The 26,057-nt window shown below is 43.1% G+C and overlaps 3 protein-coding genes across 3 annotated transcripts; 1 reads left to right on the forward strand and 2 right to left on the reverse strand.

The window, feature by feature from the left end:
• Nucleotides 1-303: 303 nt before the first annotated feature.
• LOC134470128 (tetraspanin-1-like) lies at nucleotides 304-8,628 on the reverse strand. The gene is made up of 8 exons (XM_063224148.1): nucleotides 6,921-8,628; nucleotides 3,709-3,786; nucleotides 2,915-3,130; nucleotides 1,834-1,908; nucleotides 1,620-1,727; nucleotides 1,221-1,352; nucleotides 1,034-1,126; nucleotides 304-869 (listed from the first exon to the last, which is right to left on the reverse strand). Exons 2-8 carry the CDS (start codon nucleotides 3,763-3,765, stop codon nucleotides 807-809), a joined length of 744 nt encoding a protein of 247 aa, XP_063080218.1. The 5' UTR covers nucleotides 3,766-3,786; nucleotides 6,921-8,628; the 3' UTR covers nucleotides 304-806.
• Nucleotides 8,629-8,701: 73 nt separating this feature from the next.
• Nucleotides 8,702-21,636, reverse strand: znf653 (zinc finger protein 653). Its single transcript, XM_063224126.1, has 10 exons — nucleotides 21,338-21,636; nucleotides 21,075-21,115; nucleotides 20,573-20,875; nucleotides 19,110-19,774; nucleotides 17,513-17,699; nucleotides 16,370-16,460; nucleotides 15,392-15,503; nucleotides 13,217-13,331; nucleotides 11,640-11,739; nucleotides 8,702-10,972 (listed from the first exon to the last, which is right to left on the reverse strand). Exons 1-10 carry the CDS (start codon nucleotides 21,628-21,630, stop codon nucleotides 10,795-10,797), a joined length of 2,085 nt encoding a protein of 694 aa, XP_063080196.1. The 5' UTR covers nucleotides 21,631-21,636; the 3' UTR covers nucleotides 8,702-10,794.
• A 361-nt stretch (nucleotides 21,637-21,997) lies between these two features.
• Nucleotides 21,998-26,024, forward strand: swsap1 (SWIM-type zinc finger 7 associated protein 1). Its single transcript, XM_063224141.1, has 2 exons — nucleotides 21,998-22,383; nucleotides 22,757-26,024. Exons 1-2 carry the CDS (start codon nucleotides 22,105-22,107, stop codon nucleotides 23,360-23,362), a joined length of 885 nt encoding a protein of 294 aa, XP_063080211.1. The 5' UTR covers nucleotides 21,998-22,104; the 3' UTR covers nucleotides 23,363-26,024.
• The last annotated feature ends 33 nt before the right edge of the window (nucleotides 26,025-26,057 follow it).

Raw genomic sequence — 26,057 nt, forward strand, 5'->3', positions numbered from 1 at the left:
AGGAAAAAGTAAGGGACTTAACTTCCAAATAAGGGACGATTCTGTATTTCAAAGGACGGGTGGCAACCCAATCTGGCAACACTGCCCATCAGTGCATCCTTAATATAGGCCTACAGTGAACTGAGCCAATTATATTAGTTGTATGGGGGTGGGTGTGAGGGGCTGATCTATGCCAAAAAAATGTCCGGGCAGTTTTGTGGACCCAGTCCAGCCCTGTGTAGGTGAGTGCCAGTTATACACAATTCAATCTTTTTTTTTTTTTTTAAACAGGAGACAAAAAGAACAGTCGTAAAGGAGTCTTAATGTAAGTGTTATCAGTCGCTTTATTATTATTTTCTATCTTAAAAAATGAAAACCATCAGAAAAATGTAGGCCTATTATTACCATTATTTCCAATGATACAGTATGTCGGTACCTATAACACATCCTGCAATTTAGGCCTATCCTTTATTTGGCTGACAGGATCAGATAGACTTGGTCTAGGTCTACATATTTTGGCTTCCAGTGTACAAATGTAAAGTGCGAGTATTTCTTTAAAAAATAAAATAAAATAAAATGTAGGCCCAGGCCTAATATAAACAGGAGAAAATAAAAAGGATCTTTATGTTACAACATTGTGCACAAACAGTCTCCACGATTCAAAATAATTATTTACATTTCAATTTTAAAATTCATTTTTAAATAATGTAAATCCCTGCTTGGTAAACCATTGGAAATCCCAGTCATTTGAAAACTCCCTTGAGTTCTTTGGTCTTGGCATTTGGTTTGTCAGGAATCTTCTCTCTTCCACATGGTCCTTGCTGAATTCAGGCGTTGTGTTTTGAGCCAATGTGGCAATACATGGACATGGACACGACCATTGCCAAAATCTAGAAAGAAACAAAATACATTATTTGTCAGAGATACCCAAAAGGCAAAATCACAACACAGACCAGTTTATACAAGTGCTCAGTGCCAATTCCACTGTCATTCTGAAACACAATTGTTTTAATGGACCAGCATGGTTATGGCAATAGACATACAAGCAGCATACCTCAAGAACAGCAATACCCAGGGCCACGCCTATGATCACCACTGCATTGTTATCGATAAGTGAAACAAGCTTCTCATAGCAACCTGGAACGGGCTGGAAAGACATAAATATAAACCAGTAATGGAACGGCAATGCTGAAAAGACTGAATAATAACAAGAAAGCGTTTGATGTGCCACTGTCACTTACTGAGGTTGAGGTGTTGTCTGCATCACAGGCAGAGGAGGTGCTTTTGCAGCATTGGGACGGGAAGAGATTATACTCCGAATGAAATGGAGAGCCTTCGAAGTCAGTGTAGTTGTTGAACCCACAGCATTTCAACTGAAAGGCAAAGCAAGTGCTGTGAATTAGTCAAAGTAAATTACAAATCAGTGTGATAAAGGTGACATGATTAACCTAAAACATTTTTGCAGGACTCATGCACCAAACCAGGAATGCAGAACGTCATGGTTCCTATTCAAAAATTATGTTGAGAAGGTGACATGATTTACATCTGGAAACATGCCCCAAAACATATCACCTACTTCCTCACAGAATATGCACACAAGAGGGCCAAATTATGTCCGTTAATGAAGAAGGAAACCTTACTGTGTCCATGGTAGTGTTCCATAGGCCTGTAATGTCATCATTTGTCCCATACTGCTTTTGAATGTCTTCAACCATTTCAACACCCAGTTTCCTGATGAGCTGTTCGGCCTAAAATATAAACAGAGTTCACATACTTTGTCAATAATACTCTGTGCTGTGACGTGGCTACAACTGTGATAAGCTCTGTGTAAAGTTTGGGTTTAATCCACCTTACCAGAGGTCTGAAGACCAAAATGACGATTGCTCCAGCCACCTCTGCCAAGAACACCAGCAAAATGATGATGAAAAACTGTGGAAAGACCAGACACAGACAGAGGCAATGAGTTTGGCAAGAAAACTGGGCTCATTGGCTTCAAACTAGCAACTGGTCACATATTTTAATACAAACATCCCTTAACCACAATTATTTGACACTGCATGTCATAAATGTGTCCATTATTAACAATAACAATGTAGTTAAAAAAAAAAAAAAGCTGGCTGGGTAATTCTGCCCTACAAAGGCAAAGTGCAGTATCTACATATTTTGTTGAAATTGAGTTTAGACTGAAAATTGACTTATTTACACCTCCTTTTTCTTGTGACAAAGCCTTATGGTCCAAATGGGTCCCATTGTAGAGATATTGCTACATGTATGTCAAATTTGCAGTAACTACAATATCCAACCTAATACTAATATCAAGGCTTTGAAGGCATTTTGCTCAGTTTCAATGTTGGTTTAGTTACTGCAGTTTGGCTTAATTGCGCTCTTTGTGCCTAGTAACAATATTTTTTCAAATATGATAAATGTTACTTCTCTTTAACTGTATATTACTGAGTCTTTGCATCTAGTTGATAAACAACTCGAAAAGGAAGTGCTCATCACGTTGCCCAAGGTGTCAAATAATCGCCAAGGGCCATTCAAATCGGTCACTCTGTCTAGCCATCCATTCGTTCATGGATCTATCTACGGTAGCCTAGCCGCACAAGTGAGACAGTGTGGGGACCATCTGGTCATTTTCTCGTATAGGGGAGGTTGACCATCTGAAACATTTAAAATACTATCTAAAGCTTTATGGAAAGCTGGTTTCACATCTGGAGTCATCGACATTGTGGCTCTGCAAACAAACTTCTAGCTTTCATTTGTCTAATAATATCTCTTGTCTTGACCTCCCGCCCTGTCCTGTGGTTGGGATCCCAAACTCAGTCGAAGATATCAGCCAGGATTTCCTTGATGTCCTTCACATCGGGCAGGGCACACAAGGCAGTATGAAAGTTCCCAGGCTAGCATCCATCCATCCATCCATCTCTGGGCTTACCAGCAGTAGCATGCACTTGCTCTCCTTCACAGCTCCACAGCAGCCCAGGAAGCCCAGGATGAGCAGCACAGCGCCCACGGCGATCAGCAGGTAGCCCACGTTGGAGACCTGGTCCAGCTCCACAGGCGCATTAGGGATCTTGTCCAGCAGATTGAGGATAGAGCCACTGTCCACTTTCACCCAAATGCCCACTCCCAGGATCACAGCTCCGGCCAACTGTAGTTAGATAGACGACCAAGAGTAAAGATGAAACAACATGCTTTCATGAGTTAAGAAAAAGGGGGTGGGGGGTGGTGGGGGCATTACTTGGAGACTAAGACATTGTTTACGTATGCAAATATGCTTAAACATGGATATTTGTTTACCCGTTTACAAATAAACACGGCATGTGGATAATAAAACAACACCATTGTTACAGGTGCGTTTTAACCCCCCTAAAAGGGATTTTCTTAAAATGGGAGTATTAGAGGGAGATTTCTAAAACTCTGATTACATGTAAACGTGAGGCCGAAAGCGCTGCATTCTCAAAAGTACCCATGGGAACGTTCCATTTCATATCAGTACTTTGGTAGTTCAAACAGACATGTTATACACTTTGAATCACCCACAGTACGCTTGACCTCAACCTTAGCCGGAAGCAACAACAAGAAGGCCATAACAAGGAAAGCACTTCATGATTGTGTCCTCTGTTCTTATCTGTTGACATTGTGGTCCTAAAAACCTATTAAATAAAGTGCTTGACAGTGGGTACCTGCAAAGAAACAAAGAAGGAAAGGGTGTGCCAGTGTACTCACAAAGATGATGCCATTGAAGACAAACATCATGACTTTGAGAAATCCAAAGCAGCCCATTTTCAAGGTCACGATTTACTCCTGGAAAAAAGCAGAGGAATTGACACGTGATTTCTTGAATAATGCTTTTATAAGCAGTAGCACTTTGACCTCCCTATACTTTGGAGTTAGAGAGGAATGCTGTACTGCATGTGAGATACGTGTACGTACAGTACGAAACCACTTGGGAAACCAACTGTAAACTTCTTGTGTAGACACTATACTTTGCTGCCGTTGTGCATTTTGCTGACACTCATTAACTTTGTGCAAGCTTGTGAAGTCTTTGGTTTTAACGCCACATTTCCTCTAGACAGCACCTTAGTTCAATGTCACTGTGATCAGGGAAGCCAACAATGGGGTACAAAGGGGTCAGTTGTCCCGGGCCCAGGGAGAGAAGGTGCCCAAAACTGGGTTTTCATTACATTGTATGTATTGAATGGGGGCCCCTCTCAAATTATATTATTCTTGGCCCGGCAAAAGCGGCCAGCGGCCCCAACTGTGACATACAGTACATTGGGGCAATGAAAAACAGGTAGCCTATGTGTTTTTTTTAGTGCCACAAAGATTTGTACTCTTTCTCTCTTCAGTATTCATTTGGTGGACAAAATGAAGAACTGGTGTGACAAGCTTTTTAAACTTTTCTTTGTACATAAATAAAATGTTTCAACATTATTATGATTACCAGTCTTTTTATGCCAAGATTATTATACAGGCATGTTTCACAATCTGTGGGTTTCTTAGTAGGCCTATTGCTTCATGTGTGCCTTCTGGTATTCTCTTATACCTTATTGCCAATTTGAAGACGCAATGTCACCTGTTATTAGTTGATATGCTCTCGAAGACATGATGGATTTTTCTTGATAAACAGTCCTGCTATGACTTAAGAGAGTGCATTTATAGTCCTTGATCCATGCATGTTTTGTTTTGAGACATCCAGTTTGGAATCGAAGCGGGTATAAACGACTACTGATGTCAGACTGAAAACCATAGAAAACCGTGGCATTGATGCCTATTCATGCCTATAAGCCATTGGGTGGCTGCAACCTATGGGCTACCGGCCTTAAAAGCATTGAATCCGATGTGTCCGACATCATGACAAAAAGGGCCATTGTACGCCGAGCATGGCTCAACCACCTCATTTATTTTTATTTACATACTCTCTTCTCAGCTCCTAAACAAGCACACAACAACAAACACCTACACTATTTAGTTTCAGGAAACAGCAGAAGGAAGTACACTGAGAATTTCCATGTATTATTTTTTGCTTGTTTAACAGTGCTTGAATGTCTCTCATGCAATCTTAAATATGTGGGAATCTCATTCATTTTAAAACGGCAGATTTTTGAGCAGACCTCATCAAACAATGAAGAGCCCCAATTTAAGTAATGACCATATCAGTGTCTGACATTCTTCCCATACAACACACGCAGTTTCCCATCCACTAAGGAGTGACTGATAACCACCTGTTGTCATGGTACTTATCAGACTTGCTTTATTTGGCTGTCGCATATTGTTCTTATTTAGTCTCATGTATATCCTCAGCCTCTCTGTACTCTGAACTGTGGAGGACATTTTGCATCTTGAAACTTGTGAAGACACTCCACGGAAGAGTGCTCAAGAGGGTTGAGGGACGAGTTTGGGAGCAAATAATTAACCTTTTCTACTCTATAAATTGGTTGAGAAGAAAAGATAGAAAAACGTGATCGGCAATTGAACAAAACCAAAACAAGGCCAAAAAATAAATAAAATATCTTTTTCAATTACCTTAAGACTTTCTAAGAGTTTAGAGATTACAGACATGTGGTCAAATGTCCAGGTCAATGTTTAGCCAGCAATGCATTCATCACTTAACAGAATAAACACTTCAGGACAAGGGTAAAGAAGACTGTTCACATGGAACGCCAAGTCTACACCACTTAATTATTCTACCAACAACTTACACAACATGCCTTACGTTTTACAAGACAGATGATCCATCTACATCAATCAGCTAAATGAAGTGTCACTACCAAGAGCCCTTGTTTATTGTCCATTAACCATGTAGTTGTAATATTAACTGCTGAGCTGACAGGTGTATAACTACCCTGCCCTACAAAGGCAAAGTGTAGTAACTACATAGTTTGACAAAATTGAGACTGAAAATGGTCTTCATTACACCCTCTTTACCTAGTGACAAAGCCTTATGGTCCGAATGGGTCCCATTTCAGAGATACAGTATTGCTGAATGTCAAGTTTGCAGTACTACAACATCAAACCTAATACCAAGGCTTTGAAGACCTTTTTCTCATTTCCAGCGTTGGCGTAGTTACTGCACTTTACCTTTGTAGGGCAGTCAGACCTAATGGCGTCATTAGCTTATTTGAATAGCAAACCGACATGGTCTCTGCCGATGGACAAACCAGGCAAATATGGCAACCTTGCTTGAATTCCCCTTCAAACCCTCTTCCTGAAAGAAACAGGGACCCCCACCCCCTTCCCATTACAGACAGCAGATAAAGAGTGCTTTGTTTGTCATACCAGCCGCAAGACTGATATCATGGCCTCTCTAGCCCACTTGCATGGGCCCCATATTTACACACACACACACACACACACACACACACACACACACACACACACACACACACACACACACACACACACACACACACACACACACACACACACACACACACACACACACACACACACACACACACACACACACACCTGGTAGCAGGTACAACCTGGAGAGAGATAACTAGTGAATGCCTAATGATCTAAAAATGAAGTAAGAAATAGACACTTGAAGAGAGCACTGACCACTGAACAAAAACAACTACATAAACCATTCATCCGTAACTTAGCTACAGTTTAAATGTAAATAGTCTTCCAGTGACGTTCAGTATTTTCCAATTTGAATATATTAAAATCTTTGACATGAACACTCTCTATTCATGGCAGACACTGGCACTCTAGAAGAGCAGGGAAACAATCTCTTAATCTTCATTTTGGAGAAATGAATATAACGGAGGGCAATCGTTACCTGACAGACTGATGAAAAATACACAAGTCTCCTATTTGGCCTTAACAACATTGTCCTGTATACTACATCCTGTACACTGATAACACGTTGTTATAAATCCATACTGTAGTGTGCTATTAAAGTCTTGAAATTAAAAAAGATTGCTTCTTACCGCCACTAAGAGAAATAAGCCAGGTGCTGGTCAATGTTTGCGCTGTCTCTATGCGAATCCCCGTCTGCGCTGTGAGGTCTGGCCGTTAAGTCTTTCCCAACCGCTCAGTCACGCGTTTTGTCCCTCCTCCTCTCCTCTCCTCTCCTCCCCTCCCCTCCCGTGGGCCAGGGTTTGGTGATACACAGAAGGGAAAGGGAGAGAACGGGTTTCTGTGCACACAGGTAGGAGTGATTCCAGGGATGCCTGCCTCCCCTCCCATTGGAACAGCTCTGAGTCAGAGGGGAAGAGCATAGCAGAGTGGAGGAGGGGAGGAGTGATGCACCTGTCACCAAGGCAATGTTAAAGTCACACACTGTGTACACAGCTCATCTCAGGCAAGGTGATTAAACCTCTGATAATGGACTCTTTTCTCTTTTTTTTAACATAACATGATTCACAAATGTTTTATTTTATCAGTTTTGCATCTCACTCCAGCGTTGCACTGACTACACCTTCACAAAGCATTGCGATTATCTATAACAAACTCTCAACATGTCTACCACAGGGAGGGGCAACTTGAGGCCCGGGGACCACACCACTCAGACATACTTACTTAAAATAATAATGATAAAAACCAGATCAATCCATTGCAATACTACTGTTGGTCGGAGAACACTTCGCACACAATGGAAACAATATCAGCAGTCAGAGAGCAACCAGCTGTAGCTTGAAGTCACAGCCAGACCCATTTGTTGTTGTTAATCAAGCCAAATGCAGTGAGTGGGGAGCAGTTGTACAACTATGAAGCTCAAATGAAAAAAGAGAAACGGATGACACACTCTCTCTCTCATTTGATGTGCCCTGTAGTCCTATGGACCTCTGATGGTGGTGATGGAAAAAACGTATCATGAAAGTTGCCATCCCTGGTGTAGCATATGGTCTACTATATAGATTTGGCTGATAGGGAATATAGGCCACTGGGTCTGCTGAACATCCTTTATATGGCACTGTAGATTGGCAGGCATGAATACACAAGAGCGAATACACAACAAGGAAATGCAGATGAGCAAAGCTACTGTGCCAGTAATGAAGTAGTTGCTAGAGCAATAAACCCCACAGAAACATAAACAATGGCCTTGAAGAAGGAGGCCGCGATGCAAATGCCATTCAAAGTTGAATTTATAGACCAACGTCAGGAAGGAGAACTTACATGGGGCAGATTATCTACAATTGAAGTTCCCTGTATTGTAATGCCACTTCTGTTATGTTGTTTAAACTGTCCACATATAGGGAAAAAAAAATAAAGATTAAACACTGTGAAAGGTCTCTTTCAGTCCTTATGCATTACAGGGGGAAATTAAAGCGAAATGCGAAACTGATAACCAAAAACTTGGAACCATCTAAATGTAGACATGTTAAAAAGCAGCACATATATGCATATCTTTCGTAGTAAACAAATTACCCTCCAGTTTGGTCAACCCAGTGCTTTGTGACAGAGAATCAAATGTCAGTATGTTTCTAGGATCACAGGTGTATTGTGGAGTGCAGTTCTATGGAACTGGAGTGAGGTACGGTGATAAAAGGTCTGTGTGTGTGTACTCTGTTATACGAGATGGCACTATGGCTGGACACTGAGTGACGCGCTGTTCCATTTCCCCAACACTTGTAAAAGAAAAACTCATTAAAACTCAGCTGATGTATGACCAAGGTGTGAGGATAAAAGACGGGGATGTTGATTTACTGGAATACCACGTAAGCCCCACCTTGACACTCAAGAACAAAAAACCCCAGGCAACTTCCTCTACAGTGCCTTGTTATTTATTTATCAAAAAACAAATCTCTGAGAGCACACATACTCTCTCTATTTACATCATATCCACATATCTTACAAATTCTATACATGTACAATGACACAGAGGGGGGGAACCCTATAAATTATGGGCATCTGTTCATTTAAATTTGTCAACATGGAGTGCGTTCATTAACTGCCACTCCACGTGCTCCAAACACAGAGCAATAAGAGTTCTGACTTTGAAACAGTTCACAAAGTCTGTCGGGTTTTTTTTTTACCATATGCAGTCCTCTCTCTTTTCAGAGTGACAGGTTGACTTTACGAACGCACCCACAATTGAGCCAAATCAAGTCAAACTCAAGATCACTTGTGTAGACGCCATACGACTGGGTGTGTGGAAAAGGGTTGTCAATCAGACACTTTGTTTACATTTCCTGAGAATACAGACAGCCCACAGTGCTTCCATCCATCCATATGTTCTGACATTAGTGAATTTCCATTGAGACATCAAAAATATAACACTGTGCCAATAAATACGCGTTAAGTCTACGTTTCTTCATAGGAAATCCTTGACAACAAACCATTTCCATTAGACACAAAGTTCATTTAACTATGGGCAATTCAGATATTTGCACCATGATGTAAGAACTGTAGTTTCTGAAATGTTCTGAAGCATTTTGTTGCATCAATAAAAAAATGTTTTGATCTGATAAATAAATAAAACATATTCCATGTGGATGTAAAACAGGGAAAGAAACAAACAAACATATCAACTCAGGCATAACAGTCTCACTAGTCCCTTTTGTCCCTGTATTTGACTATGGCATAACAGGAAATGTATTTTTTCCTCCTGTACCAGCCAGGGTGTCTGGACCAAACAAAATGCCCTGATGGCACCAATAGACAAAGCGCGACATGAACGATTCCCGCAACGGAAGTAATTGATTTTATATTGAGTCGCGGGAGACAGAAGAGACAAAAGCGATTAGAGGCGATTCGCGCGACAAGAGCGACAGTTTGTAGTTGAATTAAAGCCAATATTATACAAATTAGCTATGATGCGATTCCGCGCCACAGTCAATGGGAATGTTGGAATGCTTGCATTCTGCTATTAGCAGACATACTCTAGTCGCTAGTTCTATCGCTTGCATCGCTCTTGCTGCACAGCAGCAATTCTCTGTCGCTAGAATATTGTCACGGCCTATTCTGCCGTGCAATACTAGAACGCAGTAACTCAAAATGGTCGAAAAAAAATGTATATCGGAAATCGGTTCTAAACTACCTCATTTGTCTTGTGTCCAAAAATGGTGGTCCAACACCGTCCCGTTTTGGAGAAAACTCATTTTGAAAGTGCAAAAATGACCCAAAAAAGGTTAAACAAAAACGCAGTAAATCGGCGAGTTACTGCTGCACGTTTCAATGGGACTGGTTTGGGAGTAGACAGTAATACAAGCTAAGAACGCAGTAACTCCTGCAGTAACTCCATTTTGTGGCAGTAATACCAGCCAAGAACGCAGTAACTCTGTTTTTTGTGGCAAAAAGACACATAAATGTTGTTTTTTTGGGGGTTTTTTTGTGTGCATTAAATTTCTATCCTAAACAAGCATTACCAGGAAGTGTCACCACCAATTTACCGACAACACAGTTGTCGCGCCATATGGAAAACTTTGAAGCCTTTTTTCTCAGTTTGCCGTTTTCAGAGTTACTGCGTTCTAAGATTGTAGGGCAGTATTCTGGTCTATTCGCCCAGTAAGGATGCCCATCCTTGGCAAACTGAAGAGCTGTACCCTGTTAGAGACCACATCCAGCACGGCCTCGCGGGCCTGAGGGGGCAAAGACCAGGCCACAGGACACTGTCCATTCATACACTGGAACGGGACCTTCCGTAGAAGGTTGTTTCGTATCGCTCTCTACATAGTCTCTTTGTTCATATTGCACTTTTTCCAGACCACTGCACTTCACTGGCCAGCCGGTGATCCCTTTAGTTCCATCTTTTAATTATTCTGGAATATTTGACATGCCCCCATTTATCCGCATCTATGCTCATCCTCATGGCAGCAGAGATGCCCCTTTTAGTGTTGTGTTTATGTATTTGTTTATCTCTCAGACAGCCTGTTTCTCTGGATGGCTCTTGAGCTTGTGGAACTTGACGCTGTCCAGCTTCTCGAAGCGCTTGCCACAGTGCTCGCAGGTGAAGTTGTAGTGCGCCTCCGGGGTGTGCTTCTTCATGTGCCAGTTGAGGGAGGCACGCTGCCGACACTGGTACCCACAGATCTCACATCTAATACAGAGAGAGAGAGAGAGAGAGAGAGAGAGAGAGAGAGAGAGAGAGAGACAGAGAGAGACGGAGAGAGACAGAGACAGAGAGAGAGAGAGAGAGATAGACAGAGAGATAGAGAGATAGAGAGATAGATACCATGGGATAGAGCAGGAAAAGGAGAGAAAAGAGGAACTTGTGTCATATGTTGCTGAGAACTTACAAATGACATGGTTCCATGAGAAAATTACTTGATGAATCACTTCCTGAAAACCCGTAAGAAGTCATGTAGTGATAGGGTTAAATGACATCAGAATGACGCCAAATGAAACATTCCTCATATCCTTATATATGAAAAACCTTTTACACATGTGTTTATCAGTCGAGATAGCGGAAATAGGGACTTTATGAGATGTGTATACCACGAGACACACCAAAACACAACTTTCTGTTGCTATACCGCCATAAATTGTTTAACAAAGTATGCTTCCGCACCACTGCCACCATTGTACCCCGTTGTGAATGTGTGTCTACAGATAGCAAACCAGGTCTCATTGAAATGAAGTTACTGTGTGTGTGTGTGTGTGTGTGTGTGTGTGTGTGTGTGTGTGTGTGTGTGTGTGTGTGTGTGTGTGTGTGTGTGTGTGTGTGTGTGTGTGTGTGTGTGTGTGTGTGTGTGTGTGTGACTCACTGTAGTGGTGTCTCTCCTGTGTGTGTTCGTCGGTGAACCTCCAGGTGGTTCTTCCTCTTAAAGGACTTGCCACATGTCTCACAGATGAAGTCTCTCACGCCTGTAGAAACACAGCACACAGAAAACAACAATGACACACAAACGCACACAATATAGGATGCGATAACACCTGAAACAGACCCAAGGGGCCTGTACTACGAACGTAGTCCAGCCTACCTAGAACTAACCCAGGGCTAACTTGGTAAACCGGGGGTGACAAAACCTGGCTACCTTGACTGGGGTTAACCCGTAATGCAACAGTGATTTAGATGATTTAGAGTAGTTCAACCCAAACTTAACCAAGAACATAAACTGCCAATGCCAGGTTTGAGATGTAGAGAAAAATTGCCATGGCAGCATATCCACAAACATATCCACCTTTCGTAGTATGGATTAACCAGGAACATACGCTGCAAGTGACCAAGTTACTCTTGAAGTTGTCCCGATAAGCTAGAAAACCAGCTTCGTAGTACATGCCCAAGGTGATAAAATCAGCAAACGCAATATTATATTATATGTAACAAACTTCATAATTTCAGTGTGGACAAGGATAGTCAGTCTTCTGCCTGCAGTTACCGTAAGACATAAAAAGCACATTGTTAATAAAGAATCATATATATATAAGGTGGTGGGCATATCAGTTTGTTTTTAATGTGACGTTTCGGGCAGCATGCTATTCATCAGACAATACAAATACATCAAACACCCTGTTCAAATACCCATGATCCCACAGGTGGTTCAACCCCCACCCAGGTGATCCCCATTGACATCAATCACCTGGATAAAGTGACGTGTGCAACATAAACCCATTGAGGCAGTGCAATATTTACAATATATACAATTACATAGGAAAATTCAGAGAAAAACCAAGAATACATGACCACATTTAGGAATACATCAGATGGGGGCTCCATATAATCGTCTTGCACATAGCCCTAATGGTAGACACAGAAGAGGAAGTGGAAGTCCCAATATTTTGGTGGCATACCATGTATGTAAAAAAGTGCACACGGTTCCTGCCCTTACCTTGATAAGGTCAAAGTGAGAACAGTAATAGTCTGGTACCTTCATGTGCCATATGTAAAACATTTACAGCACACAATCCCAAACATGTCCTTACACTGTACAGAATGTCTCTGGGAAAACTCATAAAGAAATAAACTTGCAAATTGTGTTCATGTGTTTTTCCTATGGAGGTGGCACAGTGGTACTTTGAATTCCATTACAGTAAGCAGTTTCACACTGTCCAGTGTACAGCGCTGCACTTTTATGGTATTTTTTAATGAAGGACTATGCAGTAGGGCTTGAACAATGAATAACCTGATCTGTGTGTAAATTTAAGACATGTCAGCAAGGATACTAACAGCTTTGGCCTGCCTTAGACGAAGTCATGCGAAAGACCCCCCCCCTCCAATATTTGCAATGTAATGTAATGAGGAGCCAATTCTGGAACCACCGTCTTCCTTTGCCCAGGACAACTGAAGCTTTCATCTCCATCCCCGACCTTGTCTGCTTCCCTGTATGTCATCAGTGTGTACCTGAATGGATGATCATATGCCGGTGCAGGTGATTGGAGAGATAGAACTTCTTCCCACAGCCAGGGTGGGGGCATACTTTCGTCCGGCCTTTTCTGTGCACCAGATTGACATGGTTCTACCAGAATACAAGAACACAGATGTTAGAACACTTTGTAGACACCATTTTGCACTACTGTAAACTGATAACCAGAGTTAGGCAAACGGTCCCGAGAAAGCGTTAGTCCTGCCATAAAATCTTCCTGCCTGTTGTCTTAATGCAGTTGACCTCACAACTCTTCTAATTGGCTGAAGAGTGATGTTAATGAAAATATGCTGGTCACTTGAATAGGAACAAATATAGGAAGGCCTTTAATCTCTGATGTCAGGTTGTCCCCTTTTGCTAAAGCTAATGCTATTAACAGACTTTGTTGAGGCTATAGAAAACATTAGCCAAGGCATCAACATCTCACTAACCCTGTGCCTCAATACCGTTCAAGGTCAACTTTAAGACCTCCAATGTAAAATGGTTTGCGTCTAGAATAATTGTGCATTCGGGTGCTCTGGAAATTATGGTACATACCAAACTCAGACATGAAAAACACACATGAATGCTCCACCTTGTGGCATTTTCCACTGGCCAACTCGTAGAATATTTTGATAAACAAGTTGCCCAGATGAGATAACCTTTGATCTTTTCAATATGGCTGAGAGAAGTTATAGTTTATCTCTCTCAAAAACTGACACCATTTGTTGTAGGCAGCGTAAATATCATGAATGGCCGGGTAAAATGCTAATGTTAAAACACACAAGCCACCACAAAATGGTTTGTATTTGACACTTTAAAAATGTGCACAGTAACAACATTGTCAGGATAAACTATGGCTTCCTTGTGTTTTACATCACTAAAACAACAAAAAGACTTTAACACAACAGCCTTGTAATTTCCATTTAAAAGTGGAAAATGTCATCTTTCCCGGAACGTGACTGAATCAGAAGACTTTTGGCTATTTATGCTCTGACGATTGTATTACCATGTTCTTACTACAGCAATATACTGGGAGTTCGGTGCAGGGCAAGTACACAGTCACCTAGACACAATACATGGGTTCTGAGTGTTAATCAACACGATGTTATGAGGAGGGGCAAGACACTGGCAGTCAACCACGTGAGCAAATGTTTTGACCGACAGCAGTTTCCGACAATCAGAGGTTGAGTTGTGCGCAGCTAGGTTCGCTCAGTCAGGTTATAAACAAAATTTAGAACCCATGTATATCAGGGATGCCAATCCCACATTGAGATAGTAAAATACACTGCAAATTTGATCCAAGCAGCCTTGCAGATTTCCAGAAGGAGTGTGAATACAGAACGATCCGCCTCTCAGTAATGTCACTCAGTGATGTTGGAGGGAAAAAGTTACAAGGTTTTTCCTTCCTGAATCTAGAAATGATGCATCTGACGCAATTACATATGATCTAGGGCCCTTAAGGTGTGAATAAAGATGAAAGGGAGTAGATCATTTCCTTTCAATGAAAACGAAAAACCAACAATGGCTGACTAACTTCAGACCAGCAAATGACTGATGCAATGAGCTGCCCATTTCTATTATTAGTTTTTAAAAAGCACTCCCTCGAGTTCAAGAGCTGAGCAAACAAGCAGTTACGTAGAAGCTTTCATGCATTGAAATGGTTTCCACAACTTTGGCAAACATATCTACGTTGCCGTAGGCTGTCACTGTGCTGTGATGGCTGGCTGAGTAGGTGGGGCTGTTCACCAAAGGGCACTTTTGCACACTATTAGTTCGAACGGGTGTGTTGGATGTAACTGTTACATTTACTGTTACAGTCACATACAATGTATGTAATGCTGCAAACTATTAAACAAATATCCAGCACACTGTCCAGAGCATTAGCAATTTTATTGCTCGCAACGTTTTGGTCGTTTATACTAAAGTTTACCCAGAGTAGGAGGGTCGTAATGGAACTCCAATAAAGCTGAGAATGCGAGCACATCGGTGGCACAGGTGCTGGACCAAACAAGACAACCTAAAGGAAATAATAAACGTCCTAATGTTTACGTTAACGTTTTGGACGCTCAGTCGTTCATCCATCGATAAAGGACTCAGCGTTCGAAGCGCTGTGCCATTAAACATCTGGGAGTAATGAAACAGTGTTGCGGACATTTCCTAATGCAACTCACCTGAAAGCTACTGATGGCCACGTACACCTGACTGCAGCCCTCGTAGGGACAGTGGAACATCTTCAGCATCCCGTCCGCCTCGATGACTGGTCCACGCCGCCGCCGCTTAGACCTGACAGTCACAGCACATGAAGCAAACAGTCAGTACCTTGGGCCTAAATTAAATGAGCCTCAATTAAATACATTAAATATGGAGTGCTTCATGCATCAATGACACATTAACACAATACATTGACACGATAAATTATATGACCGTCAGAGATGTATTGAGTAGAAGCACCATTAACAGATGTAATCAAAACACTGATAGGATGATATTACAAAGTTGCAACCATGTAAAAGAACACCACTTGTGTTGTAATTACATGTAAAGCAGTACTTCGTAGTACATCTCTGGGCTTTGCATTACAATATCTGGCTGCTCCCCACAACTCCTTGAATGTCATGCTGGCCTCTATTGTATGATCCCTTATCCTGCTGTCCTGTACATTACATTCTATGCTTAGTCTTTTCCTTAGCCCTTGCCCCAGATTGCACATCGGCAGGTGTACTGTATATTGTCTGCATATTACTGCCTTTGTTGCAAACTGTTGACTCTTTTCTAGAGTGAGTGACCTCTTGTCTATTACATAACTTCAGGTCAATTAGTGGGAAAAGTATGCTTAAGTGCCTTTAAGAATCTGTGGGAGATAAAGTTCCTCATTTTGATTCAGGGTAGTCACTATTGTACTCATTATAGCACTGACTTACTACTGTTCATTTCATAAATCAGCCATTTCTGGCAAAACCTTAAAAAACCCTTTTCAGCTCTCACCACCTGAGCAACCAGAGTAACACCTACTCATATGACGACCACTTTCCCCCTCGCTGTCTCTCTCCCCTTCACCGTCGGTGTGTCTCCCTCTTCCCCCTCTCTGCCCCCCCACCCCCCACCCCCCCATCTCTCTCCCCCTCTCCCTACCCCCCTGCTCCTTGTACCTGGTGAGGCTCCTCTGCAGCTCCTTGCTGCTGGGCGTCCTCAGGCCGGTCACCTCCTCAGTGGACACCAGCATCTGCTTCTCCCCTAAATCTGGGAGGAAGAACAAACACATACTGACTCACTTTAAATTGTGCCATATTAAGGATGTGGTTCCTCTGAACTTGCAACAGGACTATAATCGTTCATACGAATGTGTTATACAGGTATATCAACTCACAGACATACACTTTACATAAAGATTGTACATATCTACCAGGGATGGAAATAAGCACCAGTGGTGACTGGTACATTTTTCAACCCACCAGTCACTTTGACTGGTGAAAACTTTCACCTCCACTTGAGCTATGAATAGCCTGAATGTCCAAGAGCTTTTTTTTGTCCAATGGGATTTGCCATTTTTCACCCTAAAATTGATTAGAATGCAAGAAATTGTATCTAAAAATTCAAAAACTTCTGGGGGAAGGCCCCCTCACCCTCAAACTCGAAAGAAGTCCTCCTTTCTGGTGTTAGGGACAACCTTACGCAAACATATAAATATAATCATAATAATAATTCCAATAATAAAAGTTTTAATAATAATAATAATGAACTGATTTTGACAACTATTGTTAGCATTATACGAGTTGACTGGTAAAAACGGAGAGTGACTAGTAGATTTTGAAATCTACCTGCCACAGTGACTGGTGGGGAAAAAACTGAAGTTCCACCCCTAACATCTACTGAAGCTGACACACCTTCAAATAGAGGGCTGTTTGACAATGACTAATGTTTTTCTCCATTTCTCCACATAAAGTCGGAACTTTTGGATTTCAGAACTGTTTCTGACTGCAATGTTTGTTCTCTAAGATGATGGCTAACCTGCCAGCAGGAAGTAATACTGTCTAAAAAGAAGTCTGACAATTTTGGGCGGTTAGATATCCATCTAGCAGGAAACAAGAGACCAAAAACTAGCTAATCTCTTACACTGGACACCATCATCACATTCAAAACACATTTACTGAAAAGAGCACTTTTGTGCTTCCTGCATGGATGACACATTAACTGCATGTATGGGATATGCGAGCAGGCTTTAGTCCATTTCTCCATGCTGGCGCCGGTTAAACAGTGTCTACTAAAACATATGCAAATGAGTGTCCCGTCACCTGTGATGGTGGCGTCAGTAGTATCGGTGAGGGGGCCCCTCAGGTCAGCGTCGGCCTGACACATCTGGTTGTAGGTCATGCCTTCGATGACCGTGCAGGTCACCTCCTCGCCGTCGCTGGAGCCCATGTTGAGCTGGATGCCCTCCGACGTCAGGGCCTCGTAACTGGGGCCCGTGATTATGATTAGCTGTGGTGGGGGCAGAGATGGTGGCGGAGTGTACAGTTACTATTACCTCAGGGAGGGACCATTAAGGAGCAGCCATCACACACTCGGATGCTTTTTGAAGGGTCTCTTGGTGAAGATCATTAAAACACATCTCCCTTGGCAACAGTAGCCGACGTGGGCGTTACGCCTTAATCTATTCCCCTTTGGATTGTTCATCCACACCGGTCTGGAAAAACAGCACCGGCTGAGGCTAGCTCACAACTGAACTGACCTTTACTGAAACTCAGACACGGGGTATCTGGATTCAGATACTGCAACCCTGTGCACATTACAAGTCAAACAGGAAGCTTAAAATCTGTGGTTTCGGCCCTACCGTGGCTGATATGGTAGGGCACACGTTTACCACTCGGCCGACCCGGGTTCGATTCCCGGTCCGGGTCCTTTGCCCGTCCTTCCCCATCCCTCTCTCCCAGCTCACTTCCAGTCTCTCCTTCACTATCTTGTCTAACAAAAACCAATAAAGGCTGAAAGGCCCCAAAAAAAAACTTGAATTTTTTTTTTTAAATCTGTGGTTTCATGTATTTACCCTTGTGCATGACAGCTGTGGTTATAAAAAATACATATATGGTAATGAACACAGTAATTTCATATGGCGGCAAGCTATTAATGTTGATTGTTATTATGGGTGCCAGAGATCACAGATCTGAGTAAAAAATGCTTGTTAACTATAAAAAGGTACATCAACAGAGTTCATGGGTGTCACGGTGAACTGAATGGGCAGTACTGGGAGTGTGAGCGTGTGCACTGTGCATATACGCATACGCTGGATAGACTCTGATGTCAAACATGAGGCCCGGGGGCCGGATGCCACCCGCCAGGTGGTTCAGACCGGCCCCAGACGTGTTTAGACGATAAGAAGTTAATCTCAAGCCCAATACAAAATGTGCTGCAGTTGTCTGAGGCTTCAGGGTTCTTAATACTGCAGAACAAATGCCTTATTTGGTCACCATTTACAGTCAATGCTCCAGATATAGCCGCCGAGATTCACCTTGAGATGATTGACTAGTAATGCGATTCCAATATGAAGCAGAAAGTTGCGATCTTTCGCAAAATGTCACTGGTCCGGCCTACTTGAGTTCACATACACGTAGAGTGAATGTGGCCCCTGAACTGATATGAGTTTGACACCCCTGCTCTAAGGCATCTTGTGTGGGTGTGAATATTCTACTACTTAACCTTCTGCTAATGTGCTTTTAAAAAAAAACGAACTAACCCCTACTTGGCATTCTGCAATAATTGTTCTGTATATTTCCTGTGCCCTTTGCATCTGCAAGGGTTGTATGCAATGATTATGCCCTTGATTATAAGTAGCTTTGGATAAAAGCTTCTGCCAAATGTAACGCAATGTAATGTAATGTAAAGCAATCTTACCTGCGATGCCTCCAGAGAGCCCCTCTGCTCTGGCAGTTCACAGCTGTTCACCACGGTCTGCAGCGTCTGTGGCTCAAACAGCTCCCCCTGCTGGTGGCCCTCCACAGGTACTGGTAATGCCCCCGCAGGGTTGGCCTGCAGGTTGGCCTGCAGCAGGGTGGCCCCGACCCCAACACCTCCTGCCCCATCTCCATTCTGCACCGCAGAGGGCAGAGCCTGCGTCACCACCACGCACTCATACCCAGAGGGTACCCCATCTGCCCCCAAGCCTGTTGCACTCATGCCCAGCTGCACGGCACCATCCTCCCCCAGGCCCGGGTCCGGTCCCAGGTCCACACACGGGGGCTGGTGGTGGTGGTGGTGGTGGTGGTGGTGGTGGTCTGGCTTGCCATGCGGGTCTAGTGGGGCTTGGCCCTGCATCACCACCTCCATCTCCCAGACCGACTGGCTGTCTGCCGTGTGGTCAGTCCTGGACGGGCAGCTGTGGGCCATGCTGGAGGAGGCTGGGAGGTGGGCGAGGGTGGAGGAGGCTGGGAGGTGGGCGAGGGTGGAGGAGGCTGGGAGGTGGGCGAGGGTGGAGATGGAGAGCGGGTCCTCGTGGCTCAGTGTCACCTCAGCGGTCTGTGGGGCGTCAGCGATGGGCGCAGTGGGGTCGCTCAACTCTTCTGTGAGACATAAGGATTGAGAGACATCAGGTTCTTTCTAATATCCTAACTCCCGTACTCGCTTGCTCCCATGCCTGCTTGTGGCTTCGTGGTGAAATCACTGACGACAGAAGTGTATTCCAATATCTCGCAAAAGCGCAATCCTAATGTAATTTCCTAATTTGCAATCGGGATGGTGAATGAAGAATAGTCCCCCCCCAAATGTGTTATGGCTAGGCTAGGCTAACAGCAGGGAAACTTCATCGTTTTCTCCAAGGAGGTGGGGCGTCAGCGAAATGCGACTGCGAGGCCACAAGCATAGCCCGATGGGAGTCTGCATATAAGAACTCATTGGTCCCCCAGAACATGCAGACCAGTCACTACATATGTAATTGATTGACATAAGCATAACCTAAGACACACTTGAAAATGAAACTAACTTGACAAATGCCTGAGAAAAACTGCATGTGAACAACTTGTGGACTTTTTACACAAGCTGTCCGAACAGCTTGCATCAGATGGAGAACTACAAAAGTCTCCCACCCAGTCACTCTATGGCTAGCCCAAAGATTCATAAGGATGAATGTCCACACTAGTCTGATGAGGAGCGAATAGCTGGAAAACGTTCACTTGAAAAAGAAAAGAAAAGCAACACGGGAGCAGTGTGCGGACATTCATCCTTATGTTCATAGTTCTGACCTTTTCGTCCTGCTGCGCACCTGCGTCTTGGAAGTGGGCACCACTACTTCACTTGAGTAGCCCCATCATTCCCCATCCACACCTCAACCATGACGCTGTGCATTCGTGTGACTTCATTACCTTTGCGTGTGTTGTGACGGCCACGAGTGGTGACCCCCGACATCATCTCCACCATCTGCTGTTCCCTCTCTGACACGCACTCTCCCTCGGCCTCTTCCTCTCCCTCCGACTCGCTCACGCCTCCCGCAGGGCAGGAGAGGTGTTGCAGGAAGGAGTGCGCCGCATCGCACTGCCAGAGTGCACTGGTGGAGAGGCCCAGCACAGGCTCCAGGGCTTTCAGCTGGGGCTCGTGAGGACACGTCTGCGAATGCTCCTGGTACCAGCTGACGAGAGCCTGCAAGCTTGTGACAGGCACCTTCTTGCCTACAAAAAAAACAAGAGGTGACATTACTTGAGCAATAAAGGTGCTGTGGCATTACACCCCCCCCCCTCTCTCTCTCTCTCTCTCACACACACACACACACACACCAAGTCTGTACAAATCAGTGCAATTTCTGGGTAGGTGGGCACCACTTAACATGATGCCAGATATTAACTTACTGGACCTCACGCACTGACTCACCCTTCCTCTGATTGCCACACAGTTCTGGAGTAGTTGTCTTCCTGTAATCAGAAGCAATGCATGGGACTGTTATCACGCTCTCACACAACAGAGCTAGCACCCTGGAAGAAACACATTGATGATACATGAAATGTCGGTGATGGGAAGTGCAAAGTTCAAGGGTTAAGGATGACGACGTTGCATGGGTCAGACCTGTTGCTACCAGCGAGAATGAATCTGCAGTAAGTAACAAGAAGACTTGCAACTAAGCTACGTTCACTTACCCGCCATATCGTTGCTGATATCTTTCTCCATACACAGAATTCAATAGTATTAAATACTCGGCTAAACCAGCGTCGCTTAAGCTAGTTTGCCGGCGCAGCTCACTCCAAACCTTGTGGGACTCTCCCAGATATACTCGCCGCACGTCGTACTTCTTCCGTGACTCCAGTCGCCTCTGTGCTCGGTCCGAATCCGTAAGTCTTGGTCGACCTCTACAACGCCGTAAAATTGCTTTAATTTGATCCCCCGTTTCTTTGGTGTCCAAGGTGGCCTCTCCAGTATACCCGGTCGCCATCTTGGCCATCAGCTGTCTGTTGTTGTGGTGGTTGAACGGAAGTTGATGGTAGACTTCCACAGGAAATAGCCATGTTTGGATTGCGATGAATCTGTGGTCTTGCGAACATCGAGTTGCAAGTATACTGCGCAGGAATGGGGTGGCATAATTTACATTTCTGATTGATGTATTTTGTGAATTTGTGACAAAATTCCCTCGTATTTTTTAAACAGCCGCGTACATTTACATTTTACAGTTTCAAAAATGTAAGACTTCCAAATCCGACTAACTTTTGACTGCACAAATAATTCCAGCGAGGAACCAGAGAACGAGACACTTACCCTCCGTTTGACAGACAACTATACGGGCCAATCAGCTTTGAAACACGCCCCTCGAGCGTGTTGGGAGGCTGCACGCGGGAATGAAGAAAGTTGCTCCGAAAGTTGCTGGGATGCCGTCAGTGTGAGAAAATAATAAAACCCTGTAAACAGCTTTATGGCGGATATTCTCGAAGCTGTGTTTAGACGGCATGGTGGCCTTAATTTGCAGCCTCAGACTGGAGAGAGAGGCGTGTTTTCTCCCCGCTCTACAGAATGTAGTTCGGTGGTCCTTGCTGTAGAAAGAGGTATCAGTAGCGCTCTGTTATTTCTGACAGCAGTGACGGCAGCTGCAGACCTTGACCATAAAGTTTTGTTTTACACACATGCTGCCATTCAGAAGTTCCCGGTCCCTGTCAACGACTCTATGCCAGACTTGAAACCAGACAGTTTAAAGGTATTAACGTTAAAAAAACACTCACTTACTCTATGTTAGCCTACTCTCTGTGTATTGTGTTTACACCAACTGAAGCATTGGAAATCAGAGGTTTAGCCCCTCTAAGCATTGGGCATTTAGAGGCAAGATTATTTTGAAACCCTCGATTGTCTTATCTTTATGGGTTCAGCTAGTTGTTGTACATGTTTCTTGCATCAGTTAGAGATGCCTACCCCATATTATCTGAGGAACACAGGAGCTCAACGATTCACCAGCAGTTGATGACCTTGAAGGCCTGGCATTATGTCACCCTCAATAAGAAGTTGACAGACTTTTAGGAAGTATATTGTAAGTCTTGCCCTTAAGCATTGCTGTTCCTCTTGCCTTTTAACAGAAAATCAAGTTTGTGTACCGGGCATCCCTAGAGGAGCTGCTTCTGGATGTGGCGTCCCAGCATGAGCTGGCGTCTGGGACTGCTGCCTCTGCCTCTGCCCCGTCTCTGGTGCTGGTGGACGGGCTGGACAGCTACCTGCATGGCACGAGTTCTGGAGGAGGAGGAGATTCAGCGGGTCCTCGGAAGGATGAGTTGAGTACCACTGCACACCTGGCAGCTTTGCTGACTGACACATCCTCATTCCTCACTCGCATCCAGGAGGACTTGGCCGAGAGCCGAGGTATGGACAGGGGCACAGTGGTCCCATGCCGTGTCATCGTGTCTTACCACGCTGGTGCGGAGGCCATGGCTGCTGACCCTATTTTGGGTGTGCTGGATCGCTACTTCCCTACACGCTGCACCTTGGTTAAGGATGTGGACCATTCAGCAGGTGAGGATGTGGTGGAGCGTGAGTGGAAAGTGTATCTGTCTGGGACTGCGGTAAGAGACGATGGGGCAGCCAAGGAACTGGAGTGGCGTTTGGTTGTGCATACCAGTGGTGGAATGGAGTTTTCTCCCATCAACAGACCAACAGAGTTGGCAGTGGAAGGGGTTTCAAATAAATAGCAGTTCTGCATCTCCCTCTTTTTCTCACTTAAAGGACATAATCGGCTCCATGCACTGTGAATGTCTTAACCCATTGATGCCTAAAACACCTGCAGAAAATGCCTGCTAAATGCCTTAGCAATTTTTGGGAAAAGGTACTGTCACTGGCAGTCTGTCATCTTATAAAACATGAATATCAGCCTCTGAAGCACACAGAATAAATTGTATTTAAAGAGCTAAGCTCATCTTGCATCAGAAGAACATGTTCATTCCGCTATAACATACCGACATTTTTAATTTAAAACAAAAATTGGCCTAAAGGTTTGTCTTGCAGCTTCTGGCGCAAGGTTGCACTACACAGCATCCTGCATCAATGGGTTAAATGGCAAAAGGGGAAAATGGTGAAAATATTGGGGCCAAGCACTGGTAAATGGGCGCCAAAAGCTTGTCTCTTAGTTATAAATCCTGATCAATCTTTCAAGGAAATACTTTTGACTGTAGATAAATGGTCTTACTTGGTAATAATAATACACAAAGAAAACACAGCAAGTTGAGATTAACTTTATGTACTGTAGAAAAGTGTTGAATCTGTTTGCATGTGACAGTTTGTATAAAATTACATGTTGTGTATACAAATCATTATTGTTGAAGACAAGTAAAAGTATTATAAGAAATTGGGTTATCAAAGTACATTTTTGAACAGATAGTACAATATTAAGACAAACAATGATCAAAAGAAAAGACAAGTAAACAACAGCAAATACATTAGCCTAAGTTATATTGATTCACCAACAAACACTAATAAAGGTTTTGGTTTCATTTCCAATGGCACTATACTTGGTGTAGGACCTTTTGGATTCAGCGTTTGTTAAAGTGAGGGATTACATTCACAAAATTATTTTAAAGTTTAAATATATATTTTTAGAGGTGTCCTTTGTAACTAGAGAATAGAATTGTTAAATCTACATCAAAGCTTTTGCAAGCTTGACTGACCAAAATATGTTATCATTAGAATTAGAATTGTAAAGAATTACAGAAATATTGTAAGAATTACATTCAATATAATATGTTAAAACAGAAATAAAACATACAGATATCAATTATATTCATAAACATGAAGTCCTTTTTACTGCAAACAAAGAATCATGCAGTGATGAATTCTGTATCAGGATCAACATGTCTAAATGCCCTGCCCTGGGCAACAGCAGTTCAGGTAGTTAATCTGCGATTACTTGTTATGAAACAATACCCAGGGTAGTGTTTTAAATGCATTAAATGTTAAACTTGTTTAAGTATGAGAAGCCTTTTGCCACCCTAAAGCAATGGAAAAATGCAGTGGCAAGAATCTACACTCATCTCCTCAGGTCAAATCTGAGGCTGACAACCAGCTTGAGAAGGAAAATGTCCTACCATATACTCCATCCAACTGCACTCACAAATAGGAAAGATACTACTGGCTTACAAAGGGAAAATTAAGTTCAAACTGAAAATGGTCTTCATAACACCTCCTTCATCTTGTGACAAAGTGTTGTGGTCCTAATGTGTACCCTTTTAGAGATATTGCTAAGTCAAATTTGCAGTAACTACAATATCCAACTCAATACCGGCTTTGAAGACCATTTTGTCAGTTTCAGTGTTGTCGTTGTGACTGCACTTTGCTTTTGTTGGGAGGAATAGGTAATAGGAATGCCCTGCTACATCATTGAGTTGTCCAGAGCATGGCAGGACGTTTACCTTCTCGTCACCTACGGTTAAAACATAAAAACAGTTACAAATAACCAATTAATTTATCAGGCCGCAAGAATGGAATGAAGAACCCTCCTAGCCTTTCAGAGTAGTAAGTGGGGATGAGCATCTCCAAGCTTCAGCCTGAAGGGAGGCCTGATATCACCCAACTATTGTTTTCTGTCCTACAGTAAATGGTTATTTGTATACAGCATTGTTACTACTGCATCACAATATTATATTGACAGCAAAATGTACATGCAAGCTACATGTGCTTATTGAACAACTAGAACATAAAATAACCTTGGTTATATTTAATATTTTATGAAAAATAACATTCATGAAATCTTGCCAGGGCCCTTGCCTGGTCCTCCCAGTCTGAGCCAAACTGCCCATTTTCAATCTGGAATCGATGGTCACTGGCTCAGTAGTAAACGGGGGCATTTGAAAGATCAGCATTGGTCCCATCACTCTCAATGGAAGGTTTGACTTCATAAAAACGACATTAATCACCATAGTAATAGCTGCACATCTGCAGCTTTCCTACAATACTGGGGTGAATTTCTCAAAACCAAAGTTGCTAACTACATTAGCTACTTTGCAACTACCAAAGTTGCTAACAGGCTAACAACTTCTCTTTTGAGAAACTCACCCCTGGTATAATGTAGAAAATGCCTCTGCATCTACTGTATTTTCTACTGATGTATCTCTTCAAAGTCAGTTTAACTCATCATTACAGCAAGCTGAAGTGAATAACATCTCAAAACTGAAGCACACAGCAGTGCCCCCATCTTTTGGAGAAAATCCTCTGCCACAGTCCTCCATAGAAAGCTTATGTTTGGTGTTTTGGAGTCGCAAGGCATCATCAAATAAGGTAAGACCAACGTAAGAAACTGGACTTCTTAAAAAAAAAAAGATGTTGCTCACAACCTAGCTCCTTAGACTACATTGACCTTGATGCAGAAGAAACAGAGTCGTTGAAGAAATATTC

The sequence above is a fragment of the Engraulis encrasicolus genome, chromosome 2 (genome assembly GCF_034702125.1).
Source record: "Engraulis encrasicolus isolate BLACKSEA-1 chromosome 2, IST_EnEncr_1.0, whole genome shotgun sequence".
Classification (NCBI taxonomy): domain Eukaryota; kingdom Metazoa; phylum Chordata; class Actinopteri; order Clupeiformes; family Engraulidae; genus Engraulis; species Engraulis encrasicolus.

Coding starts and splice junctions, on each gene's coding strand:
- LOC134470128 (XM_063224148.1), bottom strand. CDS start 3,765: ATGGGCTGCTTTGGATTTCTCAAAGTCATGATGTTTGTCTTCAATGGC. Junction 1,353..1,619: donor GGAACACTACCATGGACACA/GTAAGGTTTCCT, acceptor TTTGCCTTTCAG/TTGAAATGCTGTGGGTTCAA. Junction 1,127..1,220: donor CAGACAACACCTCAACCTCA/GTAAGTGACAGT, acceptor ATGTCTTTCCAG/CCCGTTCCAGGTTGCTATGA.
- znf653 (XM_063224126.1), bottom strand. CDS start 21,630: ATGGCGACCGGGTATACTGGAGAGGCCACCTTGGACACCAAAGAAACG. Junction 21,116..21,337: donor TATCAGCAACGATATGGCGG/GTAAGTGAACGT, acceptor TTCTGATTACAG/GAAGACAACTACTCCAGAAC. Junction 19,775..20,572: donor CCGTCACAACACACGCAAAG/GTAATGAAGTCA, acceptor TATGTCTCACAG/AAGAGTTGAGCGACCCCACT.
- swsap1 (XM_063224141.1), top strand. CDS start 22,105: ATGGCGGATATTCTCGAAGCTGTGTTTAGACGGCATGGTGGCCTTAAT. Junction 22,384..22,756: donor TGAAACCAGACAGTTTAAAG/GTATTAACGTTA, acceptor GCCTTTTAACAG/AAAATCAAGTTTGTGTACCG.